Source organism: Salmo salar, unplaced genomic scaffold, assembly GCF_905237065.1.
Source record: "Salmo salar unplaced genomic scaffold, Ssal_v3.1, whole genome shotgun sequence".
In the NCBI taxonomy this organism is placed as follows: Eukaryota; Metazoa; Chordata; class Actinopteri; order Salmoniformes; family Salmonidae; genus Salmo; species Salmo salar.
The window spans coordinates 1-27,887 of NW_025548713.1; the positions used below are offsets into that span (position 1 = coordinate 1).

General features: G+C 46.2%; 1 protein-coding gene across 1 annotated transcript; it reads right to left on the reverse strand.

The window, feature by feature from the left end:
- Positions 1 to 2,010: 2,010 nt before the first annotated feature.
- Positions 2,011 to 13,735, reverse strand: LOC123733232 (carboxypeptidase M-like). Its single transcript, XM_045712673.1, has 4 exons — positions 13,463 to 13,735; positions 11,191 to 11,361; positions 7,368 to 7,520; positions 2,011 to 2,274 (listed from the first exon to the last, which is right to left on the reverse strand). The coding sequence occupies exons 1-4, from the start codon at positions 13,722 to 13,724 to the stop codon at positions 2,087 to 2,089; spliced, it is 774 nt and encodes a 257-aa protein (XP_045568629.1). The 5' UTR covers positions 13,725 to 13,735; the 3' UTR covers positions 2,011 to 2,086.
- Between the last annotated feature and the right edge of the window lie 14,152 nt (positions 13,736 to 27,887).

A 27,887-nucleotide genomic window follows, 5' to 3' on the forward strand; every position in this document is an offset into this window, starting at 1 on the left:
GTTGATTCATACCCAGATGTATACCAACTAAATATACAGTATTGTACTGTAGAGGATTGATTCATACCCAGTTGTATACTAACTAAATATACAGTATTGTACTGTAGAGTATTGATTCATACCCAGTTGTATACCAACTAAATATACAGTATTGTACTGTAGAGGATTGATTCATACCCAGATGTATACCAACTAAATATACAGTATTGTACTGTAGAGGATTGATTCATACCCAGTTGTATACCAACTAAATATACAGTATTGTACTGTAGAGGCTTGATTCATACCCAGTTGTATACCAACTAAATATACAGTATTGTACTGTAGAGGATTGATTCATACCCAGATGTATACCAACTAAATATACAGTATTGTACTGTAGATCAAGTATCTATTCCGTCTGAACAGATGAATGTAATAAAGGGTGAAACATTTTTATTGTCATGGTTTCACAATATCTCTGTTGTCGAGAATGTTCTGGTGCTTTCTCTGCTCTGTCTGCGGAGGGACAGTTATCTGTTAGTTGATCAGATGTTTACTGGAGACTGTGGGAGATGTGGGACCTCATACTGCAGAGGGATGGTTGTTATCTGTTAGTTGATCAGATATTTACTGGAGACTGTGGGAGATGTGGGACCTCATACGTGCTACTGTCCCACCCAACCCAGCAGGACCACCCACATGGCTTTGTATGAGCTGGGTCAAAATAAAAAACACTGACAAACATTCATTGAGGTTGTGTCCAAAATGGCACCCTATTCCCTATATACTGCACTACTTTTGACTAGAGCCCATAGGATTGTCTCACTCTAGACTGTGTCTGAAACAGCACCCTAATCCATATATAGTGCACTAGTTTGACCCGAGCCCCATGTCCTCCCCATGCCACTTAGAGGAAGTTTACCCTCCACCCTCTTGGTTTATTTGAGAGCAGTTAAATCATTCCTATCAGTCCCAGTCCAATCTCAGTGTTGTATTTAGGGAGGGGGGGTCAAACAGCAAACATGCATCCAACAAGTTTGTAGAGTCAAAAGTTTAATGACGTCATTGCTTGCTAGGAATATGGGAACAAATACTACACTCAACTACTTTAATACACATAGAGGTACATTTGTCCAAATGCTTATGATACCTTCAACGATACATAAAGCAGAGCCCTAAGAAATCCATATATATATATATATATATATATATATATATATTTTTTATATATAAATTTGATTTTCTAAATCCACAACAATGCTTAAACCACACCAGGAGACCACTTTTGAGGTCTGGGATTTGTTGTTGTTGTTGAAATGTCAAGTTTTGGGCATAGTTTCCCTTTAACTCCACTGCACCCAGCAAGAGGCTGCTGTTCACTGGTGTTTTTGTAGCACACGTGTGATGGTAGAGTTGGCAAAACAAATGACCCACTGGACTGATGCAAATAATCCCAATATAATTCTGCCAGGTAGGCAAAGGCTACTTTGTAGTTAACATTAATTGAGAAGGGGTTTTGTGAAAGGCTTTCCATCTGCCAGAAGACTGTATTTGATTAGCATCACCGCTAACAGCTACACAGAGTGGTAGACGACGGGAACATACACAGACGGGGATTCTCGATGCCCGTTTAGAAAGTTGAAAGAAATACGAATCACTGACGCATTCTGTTCATGTTTTATAATAAACTTCGGGCAAAGTTGATTTCCTACTATGTTCCATATATTTTTGAATAGTGTTGAATTCCGTTTTATTGTCTAGATTCCGTGATTCAGCTTTCTTCGCATCACAGATTTTTAAATCAGACCCTAATAAAAGTGCTTTCATTTCTAAACGTTAAAACAGATATGTATGAAAATACCCTCAAATAAAAAAGTGACATTTTTGTACATTCGCCTCATGTGAAACATTTTATCTCAAATCCAAATTGCTGGGAGTAATAGAGCCAAATTAAATGTTTTAGCTTCACTGTCCAAATAAATAACTACCACCCAGATACACAGACCGGTCCCAAATGGCACCCTATTCCCTATATAGTGGAATAGGGCTCTGGTCAAAAGTAGTGCACTACATTGGGAATAGGGTGCCATTTGAATAAACAATCCTAAAGTATCAATACTACCACCAGAGGGTGCTGTCTCACCATAAAGGTGTAGTTGCCTGGCAACAGCAGTCTGTAGTACTCTCCATGGAGGTCCGTTCTGAAGGGACAGAGGTTCCGTCTCCCCTCCACCTCCACCAAAGCATTCTGTAATGGGTTTCCCTCCGCGTCCAACACCTGCCCTTTCACACCTAGACACACACACACACACACACACACACACGGCGGGACGGAAGGAGAGCAGGACAATCAACACCAACCAACCAAAGCCAATTGGTTCTCAATTTACTGTCATCCAAATTGTTAAAAGTTTTTAAAAAACATTCTAATAAATGCAACAGTTGAACAACGTATGAAGATCCTCCAGGTACTGACTGGATTATAGCACATAAAACATTTTACTGGCACGGACAAATAATACCTGGACTTCTGGGATTTTGGTACTCAATTTGTCAAATTTCACTTTTATTTTCTTAGAATGGACTCATATCTACATTTTGTAATGGTATCAAGTATTTAAAAAAAATATGTGTTAAAATAAAGAAAAGTATATATGCCTCATTTGCATAAACACACTAGGTAATATGCATATATGAATAAATGAACATAAGTGGAACTGGCCTACAACCACCAAAAACTAGCTCTGTCTAGGCCTACCTGCTCGGTCCAGACAGCCTCATTAATTACTGATGTTAAGTTGTGTTGCATAATTCAACATGTTGCATCACTAGCAGGAAACCCTCAGATTAAAGACCGACAGCTCGGCTCTAGATCACATCTATCTAAACAGACTTTACATTGTTTGTGAGATCAGACATAATATCACTATCATCCCAGTGTTCATTTTCAGGAAGTTTCTTTCATTTCAGCGCATCTAATTTGTAAACGTTAAAAAAACGACAGGCACAAGCAAGAGTATGAAAGATTCGCAGGAGTAAAATGAATCAATCCAGCGAGATTTAAATGTCAAGTGGATTTTGCCTCCCCCCCCTTCAAACACAGGAAATAGATGACAGAAAAGACAGATCCTCAGGTGGGCGGAGCATGCGCTGCTACTCAATTATCCGGTTGTTAATTAGACGATACCCCATTAACTATTCAGAAGGGGTGGAGTTTCCCCCCTTCTTAACTTTACTGGAGTGAATGAACCCTTCGTCGCCCTATTCTGTGTTTACCTCAACACAACACAGGAGAACAGTAAGACTATTCTGTGTTAACCTCAACACAACACAGGAGAACAGTAAGACTATTCTGTGTTAACCTCAACACAACACAGGAGAACAGTAAGACTATTCTGTGTTAACCTCAACACAACACAGGAGAACAGTAAGACTATTCTGTGTTAACCTCAACACAACACAGGAGAACAGTAAGACTATTCTGTGTTAACCTCAACACAACACAGGAGAACAGTAAGACTATTCTGGAAAAGCTTTTGACTGGAATACAGGGGTAGCTTCTGTTGGTCATTAAATATAACCTTTTATAGTGGTGATTGTTGTGATGTCAGTTGAGGCACCAAGCATCACACTGACTCTCCTGTGCATCCCAAATGGCACCCTAATACCTATATAGTGCACTACTTTTGACCAGGGTCCGCATCCCAAATGGCACAATATTCCCTATATAGGACACTACTTTTGACCGTGATGACTGACCTGGACCAGGAGTCATCCCAGGGTAGACCGTGATGACTGACCTGGACCAGGAGTCATCCCAGGGTAGACCATGATGACTGACCAGGACCAGGAGTCATCCCAGGGTAGACCGTGATGACTGACCTGGACCAGGAGTCATCCCAGGGTAGACCGTGATGACTGACCTGGACCAGGAGTCATCCCAGGGTAGACCGTGATGACTGACCTGGACCAGGAGTCATCCCAGGGTAGACCATGATGACTGACCAGGACCAGGAGTCATCCCAGGGTAGACCGTGATGACTGACCTGGACCAGGAGTCATCCCAGGGTAGACCGTGATGACTGACCAGGACCAGGAGTCATCCCAGGGGTAGACCGTGATGACTGACCTGGACCAGGAGTCATCCCAGGGTAGACCATGATGACTGACCAGGACCAGGAGTCATCCCAGGGTAGACCGTGATGACTGACCAGGACCGGGAGTCACCCAGGGTAGACCGTGATGACTGACCAGGACCAGGAGTCATCCCAGGGTAGACCGTGATGACTGACCAGGACCAGGAGTCATCCCAGGGTAGACCGTGATGACTGACCAGGACCAGGAGTCATCCCAGGGTAGACCATGATGACTGACCTGGACCGGGAGTCACCCAGGGTAGACCGTGATGACTGACCAGGACCAGGAGTCATCCCAGGGTAGACCGTGATGACTGACCTGGACCAGGAGTCATCCCAGGGTAGACCATGATGACTGACCAGGACCAGGAGTCATCCCAGGGTAGACCGTGATGACTGACCAGGACCAGGAGTCATCCCAGGGTAGACCGTGATGACTGACCAGGACCAGGAGTCATCCCAGGGTAGACCGTGATGACTGACCAGGACCAGGAGTCATCCCAGGGTAGACCATGATGACTGACCAGGACCAGGAGTCATCCCAGGGTAGACCGTGATGACTGACCAGGACCAGGAGTCATCCCAGGGTAGACCGTGATGACTGACCAGGACCAGGAGTCATCCCAGGGTAGACCGTGATGACTGACCAGGACCAGGAGTCATCCCAGGGTAGACCGTGATGACTGACCAGGACCAGGAGTCATCCCAGGGTAGACCGTGATGACTGACCAGGACCAGGAGTCATCCCAGGATAGACCGTGATGACTGACCAGGACCAGGAGTCATCCCAGGGTAGACCGTGATGACTGACCAGGACCAGGAGTCATCCCAGGGTAGACCGTGATGACTGACCAGGACCAGGAGTCATCCCAGGGTAGACCATGATGACTGACCAGGACCAGGAGTCATCCCAGGGTAGACCGTGATGACTGACCAGGACCAGGAGTCATCCCAGGGTAGACCGTGATGACTGACCTGGACCAGGAGTCATCCCAGGGTAGACCGTGATGACTGACCAGGACCAGGAGTCATCCCAGGGTAGACCGTGATGACTGACCTGGACCAGGAGTCATCCCAGGGTAGACCGTGATGACTGACCAGGACCAGGAGTCATCCCAGGGTAGACCGTGATGACTGACCAGGACCAGGAGTCATCCCAGGGTAGACCGTGATGACTGACCAGGACCAGGAGTCATCCCAGGGTAGACCGTGATGACTGACCAGGACCAGGAGTCATCCCAGGGTAGACCGTGATGACTGACCTGGACCAGGAGTCATCCCAGGGTAGACCGTGATGACTGACCAGGACCAGGAGTCATCCCAGGGTAGACCGTGATGACTGACCAGGACCAGGAGTCATCCCAGGGTAGACCATGATGACTGACCAGGACCAGGAGTCATCCCAGGGTAGACCGTGATGACTGACCAGGACCAGGAGTCATCCCAGGGTAGACCGTGATGACTGACCAGGACCAGGAGTCATCCCAGGGTAGACCATGATGACTGACCAGGACCAGGAGTCATCCCAGGGTAGACCGTGATGACTGACCAGGACCAGGAGTCATCCCAGGGTAGACCGTGATGACTGACCTGGACCAGGAGTCATCCCAGGGTAGACCGTGATGACTGACCAGGACCAGGAGTCATCCCAGGGTAGACCGTGATGACTGACCTGGACCAGGAGTCATCCCAGGGTAGACCGTGATGACTGACCAGGACCAGGAGTCATCCCAGGGTAGACCGTGATGACTGACCAGGACCAGGAGTCATCCCAGGGTAGACCGTGATGACTGACCAGGACCAGGAGTCATCCCAGGGTAGACCGTGATGACTGACCTGGACCAGGAGTCATCCCAGGGTAGACCGTGATGACTGACCAGGACCAGGAGTCATCCCAGGGTAGACCGTGATGACTGACCAGGACCAGGAGTCATCCCAGGGTAGACCATGATGACTGACCAGGACCAGGAGTCATCCCAGGGTAGACCGTGATGACTGACCTGGACCAGGAGTCATCCCAGGGTAGACCGTGATGACTGACCAGGACCAGGAGTCATCCCAGGGTAGACCGTGATGACTGACCAGGACCAGGAGTCATCCCAGGGTAGACCGTGATGACTGACCAGGACCAGGAGTCATCCCAGGGTAGACCGTGATGACTGACCAGGACCAGGAGTCATCCCAGGGTAGACCGTGATGACTGACCAGGACCAGGAGTCATCCCAGGGTAGACCGTGATGACTGACCAGGACCAGGAGTCATCCCAGGGTAGACCGTGATGACTGACCAGGACCAGGAGTCATCCCAGGGTAGACCGTGATGACTGACCAGGACCAGGAGTCATCCCAGGGTAGACCATGATGACTGACCAGGACCAGGAGTCATCCCAGGGTAGACCGTGATGACTGACCAGGACCAGGAGTCATCCCAGGGTAGACCGTGATGACTGACCAGGACCAGGAGTCATCCCAGGGTAGACCATTGTTGTGAGATCTTGTCGTGCTTCCTGATCTGGAGATCTATTTTAGTGCCTGGGGGCTTTTCAGCATGTGACATAACGTCGGGATTTTTTTTTGTTATTACAGAATTACCTTGAGCTTACATTCAATATCCACATCTCTTGAATGAATTGTTTTACCTTACCGATTCTTACCTAAATGAATCGTACTACCTAAACGATTCATACCTAAATGAATCATTCTACCATTGAAATGATCAAGCCACCACTTGGTAGTGAAACACTGTACAGAAGTATTGATTGATGTGATTGTATTTATGATAGACAGCGTGGTACTAACCCACGACAGACAGCGTGGTACTAACCCACGACAGACAGCGTGGTACTAACCCACGACAGACAGCGTGGTACTAACCCACGACAGACAGCATGGTACTAACCCACAACAGACAGCATGGTACTAACCCACGACAGACAGCGTGGTACTAACCCACGACAGACAGCGTGGTACTAACCCACGACAGACAGCGTGGTACTAACCCACGACAGACAGCGTGGTACTAACCCACGACAGACCGCGTGGTACTAACCCACCGACAGACAGCGTGGTACTAACCCACGACGGACAGCGTGGTACTAACCCACGACAGACAGCGTGGTACTAACCCACGACAGACAGCGTGGTACTAACCCACGACAGACAGCGTGGTACTAACCCACGACAGACAGCGTGGTACTAACCCACGACAGACAGCGTGGTACTAACCCACGACAGACAGCATGGTACTTACCCAGATGGACCTGTTGCATGTATGCCAGCAGCGCGGCCCGGTTGGCATCCCAGAGCCCAGGCAGATCACTCTCTGGAGGGAATTTACAACAGGATAGCTCCAAGGTGATCTCTAGACACTGGCCCCACACGTAGTTATAGTCCTGCATCCCTCCTAGGAAACGGATAGAAAAACATGAAACTGAGCCAGACTAGAGCCATAATGGTGCTCGTCACTCTACCAGTCACTGTAGTCTATTAGACCAGTATCTATAGGGTGAAGGGAAAGGCTGAACGGTCGTCACTCTACCAGTCACTGTAGTCTATCAGACCAGTATCTATAGGGTGAAGGGAAAGGCTGAACGGTCGTCACTCTACCAGTCACTGTAGTCTATTAGACCAGTATCTATAGGGTGAAGGGAAAGGCTGAACGGTCGTCACTCTACCAGTCACTGTAGTCTATTAGACCAGTATCTATAGGGTGAAGGGAAAGGCTGAACGGTCGTCACTCTACCAGTCACTGTAGTCTATTAGACCAGTATCTATAGGGTGAAAGGAAAGGCTGAACGGTCGTCACTCTACCAGTCACTGTAGTCTATCAGACCAGTATCTATAGGGTGAAGGGAAAGGCTGAACGGTCGTCACTCTACCAGTCACTGTAGTCTATCAGACCAGTATCTATAGGGTGAAGGGAAAGGCTGAACGGTCGTCACTCTACCAGTCACTGTAGTCTATTAGACCAGTATCTATAGGGTGAAGGGAAAGGCTGAACGGTCGTCACTCTACCAGTCACTGTAGTCTATTAGACCAGTATCTATAGGGTGAAGGGAAAGGCTGAACGGTCGTCACTCTACCAGTCACTGTAGTCTATTAGACCAGTATCTATAGGGTGAAGGGAAAGGCTGAACGGTCATCACTCTACCAGTCACTGTAGTCTATTAGACCAGTATCTATAGGGTGAAGGGAAAGGCTGAACGGTCGTCACTCTACCAGTCACTGTAGTCTATTAGACCAGTATCTATAGGGTGAAGGGAAAGGCTGAACGGTCGTCACTCTACCAGTCACTGTAGTCTATTAGACCAGTATCTATAGGGTGAAGGGAAAGGCTGAACGGTCGTCACTCTACCAGTCACTGTAGTCTATTAGACCAGTATCTATAGGGTGAAGGGAAAGGCTGAACGGCCGTCACTCTACCAGTCACTGTAGTCTATTAGACCAGTATCTATAGGGTGAAGGGAAAGGCTGAACGGTCGTCACTCTACCAGTCACTGTAGTCTATTAGACCAGTATCTATAGGGTGAAGGGAAAGGCTGAACGGTCGTCACTCTACCAGTCACTGTAGTCTATTAGACCAGTATCTATAGGGTGAAGGGAAAGGCTGAACGGACGTCACTCTACCAGTCACTGTAGTCTATTAGACCAGTATCTATAGGGTGAAGGGAAAGGCTGAACGGTCGTCACTCTACCAGTCACTGTAGTCTATTAGACCAGTATCTATAGGGTGAAGGGAAAGGCTGAACGGTCGTCACTCTACCAGTCACTGTAGTCTATTAGACCAGTATCTATAGGGTGAAGGGAAAGGCTGAACGGTCGTCACTCTACCAGTCACTGTAGTCTATTAGACCAGTATCTATAGGGTGAAGGGAAAGGCTGAACGGACGTCACTCTACCAGTCACTGTAGTCTATTAGACCAGTATCTATAGGGTGAAGGGAAAGGCTGAACGGTCGTCACTCTACCAGTCACTGTAGTCTATTAGACCAGTATCTATAGGGTGAAGGGAAAGGCTGAACGGACGTCACTCTACCAGTCACTGTAGTCTATTAGACCAGTATCTATAGGGTGAAGGGAAAGGCTGAACGGACGTCACTCTACCAGTCACTGTAGTCTATTAGACCAGTATCTATAGGGTGAAGGGAAAGGCTGAACGGCCGTATGCAGTTCTATATGTATCTACACTGAGATGATGTGGAACATACCGGAATATTTACATAAATCTCCCATTGACATGAATGATTTACGAGAACGTTCTATTTTAGACAAGACGGACTTCAGTTCTGACTTGGATGTGTTATTAACTCTGCTAAATCTTAACCCAACATCTCCAGGGTGATGACAACACTGACAGGTTCCCCCAGTGAAAGGTCATGTCTGTACACGTGACCTCTAGTATTAGTATTGTAGCAAATTAGTCCCGTGGTTTGAACTTTGAACCCGACAGAGGGGGGGGGGGGCTTGCAACTGTCAACCCATCACCCTTAGCTATTACCCCAGATCTGTAAACTGATAGATTTACTGTCCTGGTAGAGGATACCAGTAGTACCCCAGATCTGTAAGCTGATAGATTTACTGACCTGGTAGAGGATACCAGTAGTACCCCAGATCTGTAAGCTGATAGATTTACTGACTGACCTGGTAGAGGATACCAGTAGTACCCCAGATCTGTAAGCTGATAGATTTACTGACTGACCTGGTAGAGGGTACCAGTAGTACCCCAGATCTGTAAGCTGATAGATTTACTGACTGACCTGGTAGAGGGTACCAGTAGTACCCCAGATCTGTAAACTGATAGATTTACTGACTGACCTGGTAGAGGGTACCAGTAGTACCCCAGATCTGTAAGCTGATAGATTTACTGACTGACCTGGTAGAGGGTACCAGTAGTACCCCAGATCTGTAAGCTGATAGATTTACTGACTGACCTGGTAGAGGGTACCAGTAGTACCCCAGATCTGTAAACTGATAGATTTACTGACCTGGTAGAGGATACCAGTAGTACCCCAGATCTGTAAGCTGATAGATTTACTGACTGACCTGGTAGAGGGTACCAGTAGTACCCCAGATCTGTAAGCTGATAGATTTACTGACTGACCTGGTAGAGGGTACCAGTAGTACCCCAGATCTGTAAACTGATAGATTTACTGACCTGGTAGAGGATACCAGTAGTACCCCAGATCTGTAAGCTGATAGATTTACTGACTGACCTGGTAGAGGGTACCAGTAGTACCCCAGATCTGTAAGCTGATAGATTTACTGACTGACCTGGTAGAGGATACCAGTAGTACCCCAGATCTGTAAGCTGATAGATTTACTGACTGACCTGGTAGAGGATACTAGTAGTACCCCAGATCTGTAAGCTGATAGATTTACTGACTGACCTGGTAGAGGGTACCAGTAGTACCCCAGATCTGTAAGCTGATAGATTTACTGACTGACCTGGTAGAGGATACTAGTAGTACCCCAGATCTGTAAGCTGATAGATTTACTGACTGACCTGGTAGAGGGTACCAGTAGTACCCCAGATCTGTAAGCTGATAGATTTACTGACTGACCTGGTAGAGGATACCAGTAGTACCCCAGATCTGTAAGCTGATAGATTTACTGACCTGGTAGAGGATACCAGTAGTACCCCAGATCTGTAAGCTGATAGATTTACTGACTGACCTGGTAGAGGGTACCAGTAGTACCCCAGATCTGTAAACTGATAGATTTACTGACTGACCTGGTAGAGGGTACCAGTAGTACCCCAGATCTGTAAACTGATAGATTTACTGACTGACCTGGTAGAGGGTACCAGTAGTACCCCAGATCTGTAAGCTGATAGATTTACTGACTGACCTGGTAGAGGGTGCCAGTAGTACCCCAGATCTGTAAGCTGATAGATTTACTGACCTGGTAGAGGGTACCAGTAGTACCCCAGATCTGTAAGCTGATAGATTTACTGACTGACCTGGTAGAGGGTACCAGTAGTACCCCAGATCTGTAAGCTGATAGATTTACTGACTGACCTGGTAGAGGGTACCAGTAGTACCCCAGATCTGTAAACTGATAGATTTACTGACTGACCTGGTAGAGGGTACCAGTAGTAACCGTTGGTGATGCCCTCCTTAAAGTCCTTGGAGTCGTAACAGTGGTCTCCCTTGTGCATCTTGCTGTGGGTGTAGGAGTAGGTCTTAGCCAGCTGGATCAACACGTCGTTGTCAGGGGCAACACTGGATCCACTCTGCAGCTCACTACCTGGGTGACAACATAACATGTCAACCTATTCCCTATATAGTATACTACTTTAGACCAGAGCCCTATTCCCTATATAGTGCACTACTTTAGACCAGAGCCCTATTCCCTATATAGTATACTACTTTAGACCAGAGCCCTATTCCCTATATAGTGCACTACTTTAGACCAGAGCCCTATTCCCTATATAGTACACTACTTTTGACCAGGGCCCTGGGCTATTTGGGACACAGTGGAAACAACCAATATTGACGTGATTGACTTATTGATCTCTTCACAAGGACACCTGTTGTTACTCTGCTCTGTAGTCATTCTAGTAGTCTCTATATTGTTACTCTACTCTGTAGTCTATATTGTTACTCTGCTCTGTAGTCATTCTAGTAGTCTCTATATTGTTACTCTACTCCGTAGTCATTCTAGTAGTCTCTATATTGTTACTCTACTCTGTAGTCATTCTAGTAGTCTCTATATTGTTACTCTACTCTGTAGTCTATATTGTTACTCTGCTCTGTAGTCATTCTAGTAGTCTCTATATTGTTACTCTGTTCTGTAGTCATTCTAGTAGTCTCTATATTGTTACTCTACTCTGTAGTCATTCTAGTAGTCTCTATATTGTTACTCTACTCTGTAGTCTATATTGTTACTCTGCTCTGTAGTCATTCTAGTAGTCTCTATATTGTTACTCTGCTCTGTAGTCATTCTAGTAGTCTCTATATTGTTACTCTGCTCTGTAGTCATTCTAGTAGTCTCTATATTGTTACTCTACTCTGTAGTCATTCTAGTAGTCTCTATATTGTTACTCTGCTCTGTAGTCATTCTAGTAGTCTCTATATTGTTCCTCTGCTCTGTAGTCATTCTAGTAGTCTCTATATTGTTACTCTACTCTGTAGTCTATATTGTTACTCTACTCTGTAGTCATTCTAGTAGTCTCTATATTGTTACTCTACTCTGTAGTCTATATTGTTACTCTGCTCTGTAGTCATTCTAGTAGTCTCTATATTGTTACTCTACTCTGTAGTCTATATTGTTACTCTGCTCTGTAGTCTATATTGTTACTCTACTCTGTAGTCTATATTGTTACTCTACTCTATAGTCATTCTAGTAGTCTCTATAGTGTTACTCTACTCTGTAGTCATTCTAGTAGTCTCTATATTGTTACTCTACTCTGTAGTCTATATTGTTACTCTGCTCTGTAGTCATTCTAGTAGTCTCTATATTGTTACTCTACTCTGTAGTCATTCTAGTAGTCTCTATATTGTTACTCTACTCTGTAGTCTATATTGTTACTCTGCTCTGTAGTCATTCTAGTAGTCTCTATATTGTTACTCTGTTCTGTAGTCATTCTAGTAGTCTCTATATTGTTACTCTACTCTGTAGTCTATATTGTTACTCTGCTCTGTAGTCATTCTAGTAGTCTCTATATTGTTACTCTACTCTGTAGTCTATATTGTTACTCTGCTCTGTAGTCATTCTAGTAGTCTCTATATTGTTACTCTACTCTGTAGTCATTCTAGTAGTCTCTATATTGTTACACTGCTCTGTAGTCATTCTAGTAGTCTCTATATTGTTCCTCTGCTCTGTAGTCATTCTAGTAGTCTCTATATTGTTACTCTACTCTGTAGTCTATATTGTTACTCTACTCTGTAGTCATTCTAGTAGTCTCTATATTGTTACTCTACTCTGTAGTCTATATTGTTACTCTACTCTGTAGTCATTCTAGTAGTCTCTATATTGTTACTCTACTCTGTAGTCTATATTGTTACTCTGCTCTGTAGTCTATATTGTTACTCTACTCTGTAGTCTATATTGTTACTCTACTCTATAGTCATTCTAGTAGTCTCTATAGTGTTACTCTACTCTGTAGTCATTCTAGTAGTCTCTATATTGTTACTCTACTCTGTAGTCTATATTGTTACTCTGCTCTGTAGTCATTCTAGTAGTCTCTATATTGTTACTCTACTCTGTAGTCATTCTAGTAGTCTCTATATTGTTACTCTACTCTGTAGTCTATATTGTTCCTCTGCTCTGTAGTCATTCTAGTAGTCTCTATATTGGTTATCACTCAGCCTCTCTCTCTCTCTCTGTGTGTGACGGTGTAACATACCTCCATTGCTGTTGTCGTAGGGGTAGCTGGCCACCACAGCCCCACCGTGCAGGTTGGCTGACAGGACGAAGCTCTCAGTCTTCAGCCAGTCCATAATGGCTCTCACCTCCATCTCTCTCATTCCACTCTCCTTCTTAGAGAAGGCATCTGGGAAGTTCCTGTTCAGATCGATGCCGTTCTTATTGAACCTGTCAGGGAACCATATGACAAAATACAGAATATTAAGTTCACTAGGTACTGACCAAATAAAATACAATTTCATTTGTCACATGCAACAGATGTAGGTAGACCTTAGGTGTAGGTAGACCTTAGTGAAATGCTTACTTACAAGCCCTTAACCAACAATGCAGTTAAGAAAATACCAAAAAAAGAGTAAGAGATAAGAATAACAAATGGTTAAAGAGCAGCAGTAAATAACAATAGCGGGGCTATATACAGAGGGTACCGGTACAGAGTCAGTGTGCGGGGCACCGGTGTTGAGGTAATTATGTACATGTAGGTAGAGTTATTAATGTAAATATGCATAGATAATAACAGAGAGTAGCAGCAGCGTTCGGGGGGGGTACAATGCAAATAGTCTGGGGGTGGAAGCTATTAAGGAGCCTCTTGGACCTAGACTTGGCGCTCAGGTACCACTTGCTGTGCGGTAGCAGAGAGAACAGTCTATGACTAGGGTGCCTGGAGTCTTTGACAATTTTTAGGGCCTTCCTCTGACACCGCCTGGTATAGAGGTCCTGGATGGCAGGAAGCTCAGCCCCAGTGATGTACTGGACCGTACGCACTACCCTCTGTAATGCCTTGCGGTCGGATGCCAAGCAGTTGCCATACCAGGCAGTGATGCAACCCGTCAGGATGCTCTCGATGGTGCAGCTGTAAAACCTTTTGAGGATCTGAGGACCCATGCCAAATCTTTTTAGTCTCCTGAGGGGGAGTAGATTTTGTCGTGCCCTCTTCACGACTGTCTTGGTGTGCTTGGACCATGTTAGTTTGTTGGTGATGTGGACGCCAAGGAACTTGAAGCTCTCAACCTGCTCCACTGCAGCCCGTCGATGAGAATGGAGGCGTGCTCGGCCCTCTTTTTCCTGTAGTCCACAATCATCTCCTTTGTCTTGATCACATTGAGGGAGAGGATGTTGTCCTTGCACCACACGGCCAGGTATCTGACCTCCTCCCAATAGGCTGTCTCATAGCTGTCGGTGATCAGGCCTACCACTGTTGTGTCATCAGCAAACTTAATGATGGTGTTGGAGTCGTGTCTGGCCATGCAGTCATGAGTGAACAGGGAGTACAGAAGGGGACTGAGCACGCACCCCTGAGGGGCTCCAGTGTTGAGGACCAGGGTGGCGGATGTGTTGTTACCTACCCTTACCACCTGGGGGCAGCCCGTCAGGAAGTCCAGGATCCAGTTGCAGAGGGAGGTGTTTAGTCCCAGGGTTGTTAGCTTATTGATGAGCTTTGAGGGAACTATGGTGTTGAACGCTGAGCTGTAGTCAATTAATAGCATTCTCACATTGGTGTTCCTTTTGTCTAGATGGGAAAAGGCAGTGTGGAGTGCAATAGAGATTGCATCGTCTGTGGATCTGTTGGTGCGGTATGCAAATTGGAGTGGGTCTAGGGTTTCTGGGATAATGGTGTTGATGTGAGCCATGACCAGCCTTTCAAAGTATTTCATGGCTACGGAGGTGAGTGCTACGGGTCGGTAGTCATTAAGGCAGGTTACCTTAGTGTTCTTGGGCACAGGGACAATGGTGATCTGCTTGAAACATGTTGGTATTACAGACAGGGAGAGGTTAAAAATGTCAGTGAAGACACTTGCCAGTTGGTCAGCGCATGCTCGGAGTACAAGTCCTGGTAATCCATCTGGCCTTGCGGCCTTGTGAATGTTGACCTGTTTAAAAGGTCTTACTCACATTGGCTGTGGGGAGCGTGATCACACAGTCATCCGGAACAGCTGAGGCTCTCATGCATGTTACTTGCCTCGAAGCGAGCATAGAATTTATTTAGCTTGTCTGGTAGGCTCATGTCACTGGGCAGCTCTCGGCTGTGCTTCCCTTTGTAGTCTGTAATAGTTTGCAGGCCCTGCCACATCCGACGAGAGTTGGAGCCGGTGTAGTACGATTCAATCTTAGTCCTCTATTGATGCTTTGCCTGTTTGATGGTTCGTTGGAGGGAATAGCAGGATTTCTTATAAGCTTCCGGGTTAGAGTCCCGCTCCTTGAAAGAGGCAGCTCTACCCTTTAGCTCAGTGCGAATGTTGCCTGTAATCCATGGCTTCTGGTTGGTGTATGTACGTACAGTCACTGTGGGGATGACGTCCTCGATGCCCTTATTGATGAAGCCAGTGACTGATGTGGTGTACTCCTCAATGCCATTGGAAGAATCCTGGAACATATTCCACTCTGTGCTAGCAAAACAGTCCTGTAGATTAGCATCTGCTTCATCTGACCACTTTTTTATAGACTGAGTCACTGATGCTTCCTGCTTTAATTTTTGCTTGTCAGCAGGATAGAATTATGGTCAGATTGACCATATGAGGGCGAGGGAGAGCTTTGTACGCATCTCTGTGTGTGGAGTAAAGGTGGTCTAAAATTATTTTCCCTCTGGTTGCACATTTAACATGCTGATAGAAATGAGGTAAAACTGATTGAAGTTTCCGTGCATTAAAGTCCCCGGCCACTAGGAGCGCTGCCTCTGGATGAGTGTTTTCCTGTTAGCTTATGGCGGTATACAGCTCATTGAGTGTGGTTTTAGTGCCAGCATCGGTTTGTGGTGGTATGTAGACAGCTACAAAAATACAGATGAAAACTCTCTAGGTGGATAGTGTGGTCTACAGCTTATCATGAGATACTCTACCTCAGGCGAGCAAAACCTCGAGACTTCCTTAGATATCGTGCACCAGCTGTTGTTTACGTAAATGCATAGGCCCCGGCCCCGTGTCTTAATGCTGTTCTCTTCTGACGATAGAGTGTTTAACCCGCCAGCTGTATGTTAATGTCGTCGTTCAGCCATGGATCTCGTTAATGTTTGTATTGTTTCAGAATGGAATGTTTTAGTTCAGGTTTATTCCCCCCACATAGCCATCAGTACAAACTGAGATCCATGGGGCATGCCAAATGGCGTCATCTAAACACACAACCACATGTATAAAGAGGGTTAAAATAGGGACAGACAAGGGGACCTGTCTGGAAGCACCAACAGCTGGTGGAATTGTTTCCCTCTCTCTTTCTATTGCCCTCTCTTTGCTCTGTGAAGACATTCAGAGCACTGATGTCCCATTCACTATCATCAGACCATTCCTTATTTAAAAAACAGTCATTGGTCCATTCATAAGATTCAGGCAGAGAGCTCGATTGAAATTCCGTGGTCGCTGTTTACCCAGTGGCATCCTGCCGCATTGAAAGATGACGAGCGAGGATACCAAACAGTCAGTCACCGTACAGACTAAGGTGGACCTATACCAAACAGTCAGTAACCGTACAGACTAAGGTGGACCTATACCAAACAGTCAGTAACCGTACAGACTAAGGTGGACCTATACCAAACAGTCAGTCACCGTACAGACTAAGGTGGACCTATCCCAAACAGTCAGTAACCGTACAGACTAAGGTGGACCTATACCAAACAGTCAGTAACCGTACAGACTAAGGTGGACCTATACCAAACAGTCAGTAACCGTACAGACTAAGGTGGACCTATACCAAACAGTCAGTAACCGTACAGACTAAGGTGGACCTATACCAAACAGTCAGGTACCGTACAGACTAAGGTGGACCTGTACCAAACAGTCAGTAACCGTACAGACTAAGGTGGACCTATACCAAACAGTCAGTAACCGTACAGACTAAGGTGGACCTGTACCAAACAGTCACTCACCGTACAGACTAAGGTGGACCTATACCAAACAGTCAGTAACCGTACAGACTAAGGTGGACCTGTACCAAACAGTCACTCACCGTACAGACTAAGGTGGACCTATACCAAACAGTCAGTAACCGTACAGACTAAGGTGGACCTATACCAAACCACTGTCTTTCTACTGTTCTCTCTCTCTCTGCTCTGTGATGACATTCACAGTGACTTAAGACCTCTAATACCATCCAGTAACATAATTTGAGCGTCTTCAGGTCTTAGTGAAGAGATACATAAATCACATGTCGGTCCATTCATGAGGTTCAGGGCTAGTCGCAGCCTTGATTAAAATTCCTGCTGTGAATCCAGCCCTGCGTCCCAAATAACACACTATTCCCTATACAGTGCACTACTGTTGACCAGCGCCTGGGCACTACAGTTAAAGTCAAATACATTTAAACTCAGTTTCACAATTCCTGACATTTAATCCTAGTAACATTTCCCTATCTTAGGTCAGTTAGGATCACCACTTTATTTTAAGAATGTGAAATGTCAGAATAATAGTAGAGAGAATTATTTATTTCAGCTTTTATTTCTTTCATCACATTCCCAGTGGGTCAGAAGTTTACATACACTCAAATAGTATTTGGTAGCATTGCTTTTAAATTGTTTAACTTGGGTCAAATGTTTCGGGTAGCCTTCCACAAGCTTCCCACAATAAGTTGGGTGAATTTTGGCCCATTCCTCCTGACAGAGCTGGTGTAACTGAGCCAGGTTTGTAGGCCTCCTTGCTCGCACACACTTTTTCAGTTCTGCCCACAAATTTTCTATAGGATTGAGGTCAGGGCTTTGTGATGGCCGCTCCAATACCTTGACTTTGTTGTCCTTAAGCCATTTTGCCACAACTTTGGAAGTATGCTTGGGGTCATTGTCCATTTGGAAGACCCATTTGCGACCAAGCTTTAACTTTCTGACTGATGTCTTGAGATGTTGCTTCAATATGTCCACATAATTGTCCTTCCTCATGAAGCCATCTATTTTGTGAAGTGCACCAGTCCCTCCTGCAGCAAAGCACCCCCACAACATGATGCTGCCACCCCCGTGCTTCACGGTTGGGATGGTGTTCTTCGGCTTGCAAGCCTCCCCCCTTTTCCTCCAAACATAACAATGGTCATTATGGCCGAACAGTTCTATTTTTGTTTCATCAGACCAGAGGACATTTCTCCAAAAAGTACGATCTTTGTCCCCATGTGCAGTTGCAAACCATAGTCTGTCTTTTTTATGGCGGTTTTGGAGCAGTGGCTTCTTCCTAGCTGAGTGGCCTTTCAGGTTATGTCGATATAGGACTCGTTTTACTGTGGATATAGATACTTTTGTACCTGTTTCCTCCAGCATCTTCACAAGGTCCTTTGCTGTTGTTCTGGGATTGATTTGCACTTTTTGCACCAAAGTACGTTCATCTCCAGGAGACAGAACGCGTCTCCTTCCTGAGCGGTATGACGGCTGCGTGGTCCCATGGTGTTTATACTTGCATACTATTGTTTGTACAGATGAACGTGGTACCTTCAGGCGTTTGGAAATTGCTCCCAAGGATGAACCAGATTTTTTTCTGAGATCTTAGCTGATTTCTTTTGATTTTCCCATGATGTCAAACAAAGAGGCACTGAGTTTGAAGGTAGGCCTTGAAATACATCCACAGGTACACCTCCAAATGACAAATGATGTCAATTAGCCTATCAGAAGCTTCTAAAGCCATGCCATCATTTTCGGGAATTTTCCAAGCTGTTTAAAGGCACAGTCAACTTAGTGTATGTAAACATCTGACCCACTGCCAAAACTATAGTTTGTCAACAAGAAATTGGTGGAGTGGTTGAAAAACGAGTTTTAATGACTCCAACCTAAGTGTATGTAAACTTCCGACTTCAACTGTATATAGGGAATTGTAACGATGACGCTGTGAGTCAAGAAGCAGGTGAAACGTTTAATAGAACAACAAACGAGACAGCGTAACAGTGGCGATATGGCATTAAACACAGGAACAATACCGACTGAGGAATGAACGTAAAGGAGGGACAGATAAAGGGGAGGTAATGGAGGGACAGATAAAGGGGAGGTAATGGAGGGACAGATAAAGCGGAGGTAATGGAGGGACAGATAAAGGGGAGGTAATGGAGGGACAGATAAAGGGGAGGTCATGGAGGGACAGATAAAGGGGAGGTAATGGAGGGACAGATAAAGGGGGAGGTAATGGAGGGACAGATAAAGGGGAGGTAATGAAGGGACAGATAAAGGGGAGGTAATGGAGGGACAGATAAAGGGGAGGTCATGGAGGGACAGATAAAGGGGAGGTAAAGGAGGGACAGATAAAGGGGAGGTAATGGAGGGACAGATAAAGGGGAGGTAATGGAGGGACAGATAAAGGGGAGGTAATGAAGGGACAGATAAAGGGGAGGTAATGGAGGGACAGATAAAGGGGAGGTCATGGAGGGACAGATAAAGGATAGGTAATGGAGGGACAGATAAAGGGGAGGTAATGAAGGGACAGATAAAGGGGAGGTAATGGAGGGACAGATAAAGGGGAGGTCATGGAGGGACAGATAAAGGGGAGGTAATGGAAAAACATATAAAGGGGAGGTAATGGAAAAACATATAAAGGGGAGGTCATGGAGGGACAGATAAAGGGGAGGTCATGGAGGGACAGTCAGCCACAGCCAAAGGATAGGTAATGGAGGGACAGATAAAGGATAGGTAATGGAGGGACAGATAAAGGGGAGGTCATGGAGGGACAGATAAAGGGGAGGTCATGGAGGGACAGTCAGCCACAGCCAAAGGATAGGTAATGGAGGGACAGATAAAGGGGAGGTCATGGAGGGACAGATAAAGGATAGGTAATGGAGGGACAGATAAAGGGGAGGTAATGGAGGGACAGATAAAGGATAGGTAATGGAGGGACAGATAAAGGGGAGGTCATGGAGGGACAGATAAAGGGGAGGTAATGGAGGGACAGATAAAGGGGAGGTAATGGAGGGACAGATAAAGGGGAGGTCATGGAGGGACAGATAAAGGGGAGGTCATGGAGGGACAGATAAAGGGGAGGTCATGGAGGGACAGATAAAGGGGAGGTCATGGAGGGACAGATAAAGGATAGGTAATGGAGGGACAGATAAAGGGGAGGTCATGGAGGGACAGATAAAGGATAGGTAATGGAGGGACAGATAAAGGGGAGGTCATGGAGGGACAGATAAAGGGGAGGTAATGGAGGGACAGATAAAGGAGAGATAATAGAGTCCAGGTGTGAATCATAATGATCTACAGGTGTGCGTAATGAAGAATCCAAGGACCGGTGGTTAGTATTCTGGCGACATCGAACACCGGAGGGGAGGAGCAGGAGTAGACGTGACAGGAATAGGGTGCCATTTGTGACACAAGCCAGGAGAAAAGGAGAAAGAAGGAGGCTCAGAGCGGAGGAGGAGGAAGTGCCAGGATGTTTGCGGAACTCGTCAGTGCGTGACCGGGCCGGGATGTGAGGTGCATTAGGTAAACATTATAAGGCTATCTCAACCCCCCCCCTCTCTGCCTCCCTCCCTCCACCTCTCCCCAGAGCACAGAGAGCTCTTTATCCCCACGCTGCCTCTCAAGGAGGAATCACAGCTCTGCTACAGTCAAGGGAAGAAGACCACATTGCAGTTTGATTCCCTCTCAGGCCGAGTCTCTTCATCAGGGGTCTTCAACCTTTTTTTTGACCAGGGACCCCCTTCCAGGAAAACTGGCGACCCGGGGGCCCCTATCATACGTTAACAAAAACTTGGTTTTTTTCTTCACATCTCATCAGGTGAATGACAATGTCGTGGAGAATTAATCAACATTATATAATGAATCTATTTAGGTAGATTAGAGTTCAGGTGGACCTTGGCTTCAGCAAACGCAGGAAAGGAGGGGTGCTGGACAGCAATGACAAAAACCATGAAAAGGGCTTACCAAGAAACTGATTCAAGGCAGAAAGGATTTGGAGAATAATTCAGCTCACTTTATTCCATTGTTCAGGATGAGTACAGGGGACTGACGTTTCTACACTCTGAAGAAGACGTCTGCTTGATGTGGAAACATCAGTCACCTGTACTCATTCTGAACAATCCAAAACTCTTAACATATTCACTAAGAGCAGCTGTTTAGCTGGTTAAATGTGTTGGAAAACATTATGTCCAAGTCAAGAAAGCTTACCAGCAGCACTTGGGTTTTATTTATCTACTCAGTAACAATCGCCACTGCTTTCCAGGGAGTCCAACGTTCAAAAATGGACAGTATATTAGAGTAAAAACATTTACAGAGCTGCCTCTGGTGCAGCCCGTATGGTACTCTGGTGATGCCTGGTTTATCTGTCTGGTCTGTGGCTGATTGCCTGGTTTATCTGTCTGGCCTGTGGCTGACTGCCTGGTATATCTGTCTGGCCTGTGGCTGACTGACTGGTATAGCTGTCTGCCCTGTGGCTGACTGTCTGGTATATCTGTCTGGCCTGTGGCTGACTGCCTGGTATAGCTGTCTGCCCTGTGGCTGACTGCCTGGTATAGCTGTCTGCCCTGTGGCTGACTGCCTGGTATAGCTGTCTGCCCTGTGGCTGACTGCCTGGTATATCTGTCTGGCCTGTGGCTGACTGCCTGGTATATCTGTCTGGCCTGTGGCTGACTGCCTGGTATATCTGTCTGGCCTGTGGCTGACTGCCTGGTATAGCTGTCTGCCATGTGGCTGACTGCCTGGTTCACTACCTCTCAAGGAGGTAGTGCAATCATTCCTTATCCTCCAAGTGTACACTTGTTCACTACCTCTCAAGGATGTAAAAAGCATTGTCTTGGCATAAATATTGAGTCAAGTATATTTTAATTCCTATTTCAACCCAATGCTTTTAAAAACACTGCAGCAGCGGGTCAGCACAGGCTGCCTGACCTTTCAGCAAATGACCAGTAGGAAATATCCCAGATTGTGCCTTTAACAGTGCTTCAAACACAGCACGACCAGGTCTCACACACACGATCAGGTCGGTTTACCCCAGACCACAGAGAAACAAATGATCCCCTGCAGGAATTCCTATGAGCTTAGATGTTTACAACGCTTTGATGTTGAGAGTTTGTGGTCTGCTAATGCTCGTCATCCACTACACAACAGACATCTCTTTATCATCAACATATCTTCAACAGCATCTTCATTACGGGGAGAGCTCACTCTAATGGCTTTTAACTCATCTTCATTACGGGGGGAGAGCTCACTCCAATGGCTTTTAACTCATCTTCATTACGGGGGGAGAGCTCACTCCAATGGCTTTTAACTCATCTTCATTACGGGGGAGAGCTGACTCCAATGGCTTTTAACTCATCTTCATTATGGGGGGGGAGAGCTCACTCCAATGGCTTTTAACTCATCTTCATTACGGGGGGAGAGCTCACCCAATGGCTTTTTACTCATCTTCATTACAGGGGGGAGAGCTCACTCCAATGGCTTTTAACTCATCTTCATTACGGGGGGGTGGGAGAGCTCACTCCAATGGCTTTTAACTCATCTTCATTACGGGGGGAGCTCACTCCAATGGCTTTTAACTCATCTTCATTACGGGGGAGAGCTCACTCCAATGGCTTTTAACTCATCTTCATTACGGGGGAGAGCTCACTCCAATGGCTTTTAACTTCCAAGAATCAGAATTGAGTAAAAACATACGTATCTCTGGGTGGTCGAAGGTTTGAAAAACTCAACAGTTAAGAAACCTACAGGATGCCTGGTCAAATCCTTCACTGTGTTTTAACACCACCATACCGCTGGCTGCAAACCTACAGGATGCCTGGTCAAATCTTTCACTGTGTTTTAACACCACCATACCGCTGGCTGCAAACCTACAGGATGCCTGGTCAAATCCTTCACTGTGTTTTAACACCACCATACCGCTGGCTGCAAACCTACAGGATGCCTGGTCAAATCCTTCACTGTGTTTTAACACCACCATACCGCTGGCTACAAACCAACAGGATGCCTGGTCAAATCCTTCACTGTGTTTCAACAGTATCATACCGCTGGCTACAAACCTACAGGATGCCTGGTCAAATCCTTCACTGTGTTTTAACACCACCATACCGCTGGCTACAAACCTACAGGATGCCTGGTCAAATCCTTCACTGTGTTTTAACACCACCATACCGCTGGCTACAAACCTACAGGATGCCTGGTCAAATCCTTCACTGTGTTTTAACACCACCATACTGCTGGCTGCAAACCTACAGGATGCCTGGTCAAATCCTTCACTGTGTTTTAACACCACCATACCGCTGGCTACAAACCTACAGGATGCCTGGTCAAATCCTTCACTGTGTTTTAACACCACCATACCGCTGGCTACAAACCTACAGGATGCCTGGTAAAATCCTTCACTGTGTTTTAACACCACCATACCGCTGGCTACAAACCTACAGGATGCCTGGTCAAATCCTTCACTGTGTTTTAACAGTACCATACCGCTGGCTACAAACCTACAGGATGCCTGGTAAAATCCTTCACTGTGTTTTAACACCACCATACCGCTGGCTACAAACCTACAGGATGCCTGGTCAAATCCTTCACTGTGTTTTAACACCACCATACCGCTGGCTACAAACCTACAGGATGCCTGGTCAAATCCTTCACTGTGTTTTAACACCACCATACCGCTGGCTGCAAACCTACAGGATGCCTGGTCAAATCCTTCACTGTGTTTTAACACCACCATACCGCTGGCTACAAACCTACAGGATGCCTGGTAAAATCCTTCACTGTGTTTTAACACCACCATACCGCTGGCTACAAACCTACAGGATGCCTGGTCAAATCCTTCACTGTGTTTTAACACCACCATACCGCTGGCTACAAACCAACAGGATGCCTGGTCAAATCCTTCACTGTGTTTTAACAGTATCATACCGCTGGCTGCAAACCTACAGGATGCCTGGTTAAATCCTTCACTGTGTTTTAACACCACCATACCGCTGGCTGCAAACCAACAGGATGCCTGGTCAAATCCTTCACTGTGTTTTAACACCACCATACCGCTGGCTACAAACCTACAGGATGCCTGGTCAAATCCTTCACTGTGTTTTAACACCACCATACCGCTGGCTGCAAACCTACAGGATGCCTGGTCAAATCCTTCACTGTGTTTTAACACCACCACACCGCTGGCGCAAAACCTACAGGATGCCTGGTCAAATCCTTCACTGTGTTTTAACAGTATCATACCGCTGGCTGCAAACCAACAGGATGCCTGGTCAAATCCTTCACTGTGTTTTAACAGTATCATACCGCTGGCTACAAACCTACAGGATGCCTGGTCAAATCCTTCACTGTGTTTTAACACCACCATACCGCTGGCTACAAACCTACAGGATGCCTGGTCAAATCCTTCACTGTGTTTTAACAGTATCATATTGCTGGCTACAAACCTACAGGATGTCTGGTCAAATCCTTCACTGTGTTTTAACAGTATCATACCGCTGGCTGCAAACCTACAGGATGCCTGGTCAAATCCTTCACTGTGTTTTAACACCACCATAACGCTGGCTACAAACCTACAGGATGCCTGGTCAAATCCTTCACTGTGTTTTAACACCACCATACCGCTGGCTGCAAACCAACAGGATGCCTGGTCAAATCCTTCACTGTGTTTTAACAGTATCATACCGCTGGCTACAAACCTACAGGATGCCTGGTCAAATCCTTCACTGTCTTTTAACACCACCATACCGCTGGCTACAAACCTACAGGATGCCTGGTCAAATCCTTCACTGTGTTTTAACACCACCATACCGCTGGCTGCAAACCAACAGGATGCCTGGTCAAATCCTTCACTGTGTTTTAACACCACCATACCGCTGGCTGCAAACCTACAGGATGCCTGGTCAAATCCTTCACTGTGTTTTAACACCACCATACCGCTGGCTGCAAACCTACAGGATGCCTGGTCAAATCCTTCACTGTGTTTTAACACCACCATACCGCTGGCTGCAAACCAACAGGATGCCTGGTCAAATCCTTCACTGTGTTTTAACACCACCATACCGCTGGCTACAAACCTACAGGATGCCTGGTCAAATCCTTCACTGTGTTTTAACACCACCATACCGCTGGCTACAAACCTACAGGATGCCTGGTCAAATCCTTCACTGTGTTTTAACACCACCATACCGCTGGCTGCAAACCTACAGGATGCCTGGTCAAATCCTTCACTGTGTTTTAACAGTATCATACCGCTGGCTGCAAACCTACAGGATGCCTGGTCAAATCCTTCACTGTGTTTTAACAGTACCATACCGCTGGCTACAAACCAACAGGATGCCTGGTCAAATCCTTCACTGTGTTTTAACACCACCATACCGCTGGCTGCAAACCTACAGGATGCCTGGTCAAATCCTTCACTGTGTTTTAACACCACCATACCGCTGGCTACAAACCTACAGGATGCCTGGTCAAATCCTTCACTGTGTTTTAACAGTATCATACCGCTGGCTACAAACCTACAGGATGCCTGGTCAAATCCTTCACTGTGTTTTAACACCACCATACCGCTGGCTACAAACCTACAGGATGCCTGGTCAAATCCTTCACTGTGTTTTAACACCACCATACCGCTGGCTGCAAACCTACAGGATGCCTGGTCAAATCCTTCACTGTGTTTTAACAGTATCATACCGCTGGCTGCAAACCTACAGGATGCCTGGTCAAATCCTTCACTGTGTTTTAACAGTACCATACCGCTGGCTACAAACCAACAGGATGCCTGGTCAAATCCTTCACTGTGTTTTAACACCACCATACCGCTGGCTGCAAACCTACAGGATGCCTGGTCAAATCCTTCACTGTGTTTTAACACCACCATACCGCTGGCTACAAACCTACAGGATGCCTGGTCAAATCCTTCACTGTGTTTTAACACCACCATACCGCTGGCTACAAACCTACAGGATGCCTGGTCAAATCCTTCACTGTGTTTTAACAGTATCATACCGCTGGGTACAAACCTACAGGATGCCTGGTCAAATCCTTCACTGTGTTTTAACACCACCATACCGCTGCCTACAAACCTACAGGATGCCTGGTCAAATCCTTCACTGTGTTTTAACACCACCATACCGCTGGCTGCAAACCTACAGGATGCCTGGTCAAATCCTTCACTGTGTTTTAACACCACCATACCGCTGGCTACAAACCTACAGGATGCCTGGTCAAATCCTTCACTGTGTTTTAACACCACCATACCGCTGGCTACAAACCTACAGGATGCCTGGTAAAATCCTTCACTGTGTTTTAACACCACCATACCGCTGGCTACAAACCTACAGGATGCCTGGTCAAATCCTTCACTGTGTTTTAACAGTACCATACCGCTGGCTACAAACCTACAGGATGCCTGGTAAAATCCTTCACTGTGTTTTAATACCACCATACCGCTGGCTACAAACCTACAGGATGCCTGGTCAAATCCTTCACTGTGTTTTAACACCACCATACCGCTGGCTACAAACCTACAGGATGCCTGGTCAAATCCTTCACTGTGTTTTAACACCACCATACCGCTGGCTGCAAACCTACAGGATGCCTGGTCAAATCCTTCACTGTGTTTTAACACCACCATACCGCTGGCTGCAAACCAACAGGATGCCTGGTCAAATCCTTCACTGTGTTTTAACACCACCATACCGCTGGCTGCAAACCTACAGGATGCCTGGTCAAATCCTTCACTGTGTTTTAACACCACCACACCGCTGGCTGCAAACCTACAGGATGCCTGGTCAAATCCTTCACTGTGTTTTAACAGCACCATACCGCTGGCGCAAAACCAACAGGATGCCTGGTCAAATCCTTCACTGTGTTTTAACAGTATCATACCGCTGGCTACAAACCTACAGGATGCCTGGTCAAATCCTTCACTGTGTTTTAACAGTATCATACCGCTGGCTGCAAACCAACAGGATGCCTGGTTAAATCCTTCACTGTGTTTTAACACCACCATACCGCTGGCTACAAACCTACAGGATGCCTGGTCAAATCCTTCACTGTGTTTTAACACCACCATACCGCTGGCTGCAAACCTACAGGATGCCTGGTCAAATCCTTCACTGTGTTTTAACACCACCATACCGCTGGCTGCAAACCAACAGGATGCCTGGTCAAATCCTTCACTGTGTTTTAACACCACCATACCGCTGGCTACAAACCTACAGGATGCCTGGTCAAATCCTTCACTGTGTTTTAACACCACCATACCGCTGGCTACAAACCTACAGGATGCCTGGTCAAATCCTTCACTGTGTTTTAACACCACCATACCGCTGGCTGCAAACCTACAGGATGCCTGGTCAAATCCTTCACTGTGTTTTAACAGTATCATACCGCTGGCTGCAAACCTACAGGATGCCTGGTCAAATCCTTCACTGTGTTTTAACAGTACCATACCGCTGGCTACAAACCAACAGGATGCCTGGTCAAATCCTTCACTGTGTTTTAACACCACCATACCGCTGGCTGCAAACCTACAGGATGCCTGGTCAAATCCTTCACTGTGTTT

What these genes read in the sequence shown, in the direction of transcription:
- LOC123733232 (XM_045712673.1), bottom strand. Translation starts at nt 13,724, where the DNA reads ATGAAATTGTATTTTATTTGGTCAGTACCTAGTGAACTTAATATTCTG. An exon ending in CTACGACAACAGCAATGGAG is followed by an intron (nt 11,362 to 13,462) that starts GTATGTTACACC and finishes GTTGTCACCCAG; the next exon opens with GTAGTGAGCTGCAGAGTGGA. An exon ending in CTACTGGTACCCTCTACCAG is followed by an intron (nt 7,521 to 11,190) that starts GTCAGTCAGTAA and finishes TCCGTTTCCTAG; the next exon opens with GAGGGATGCAGGACTATAAC.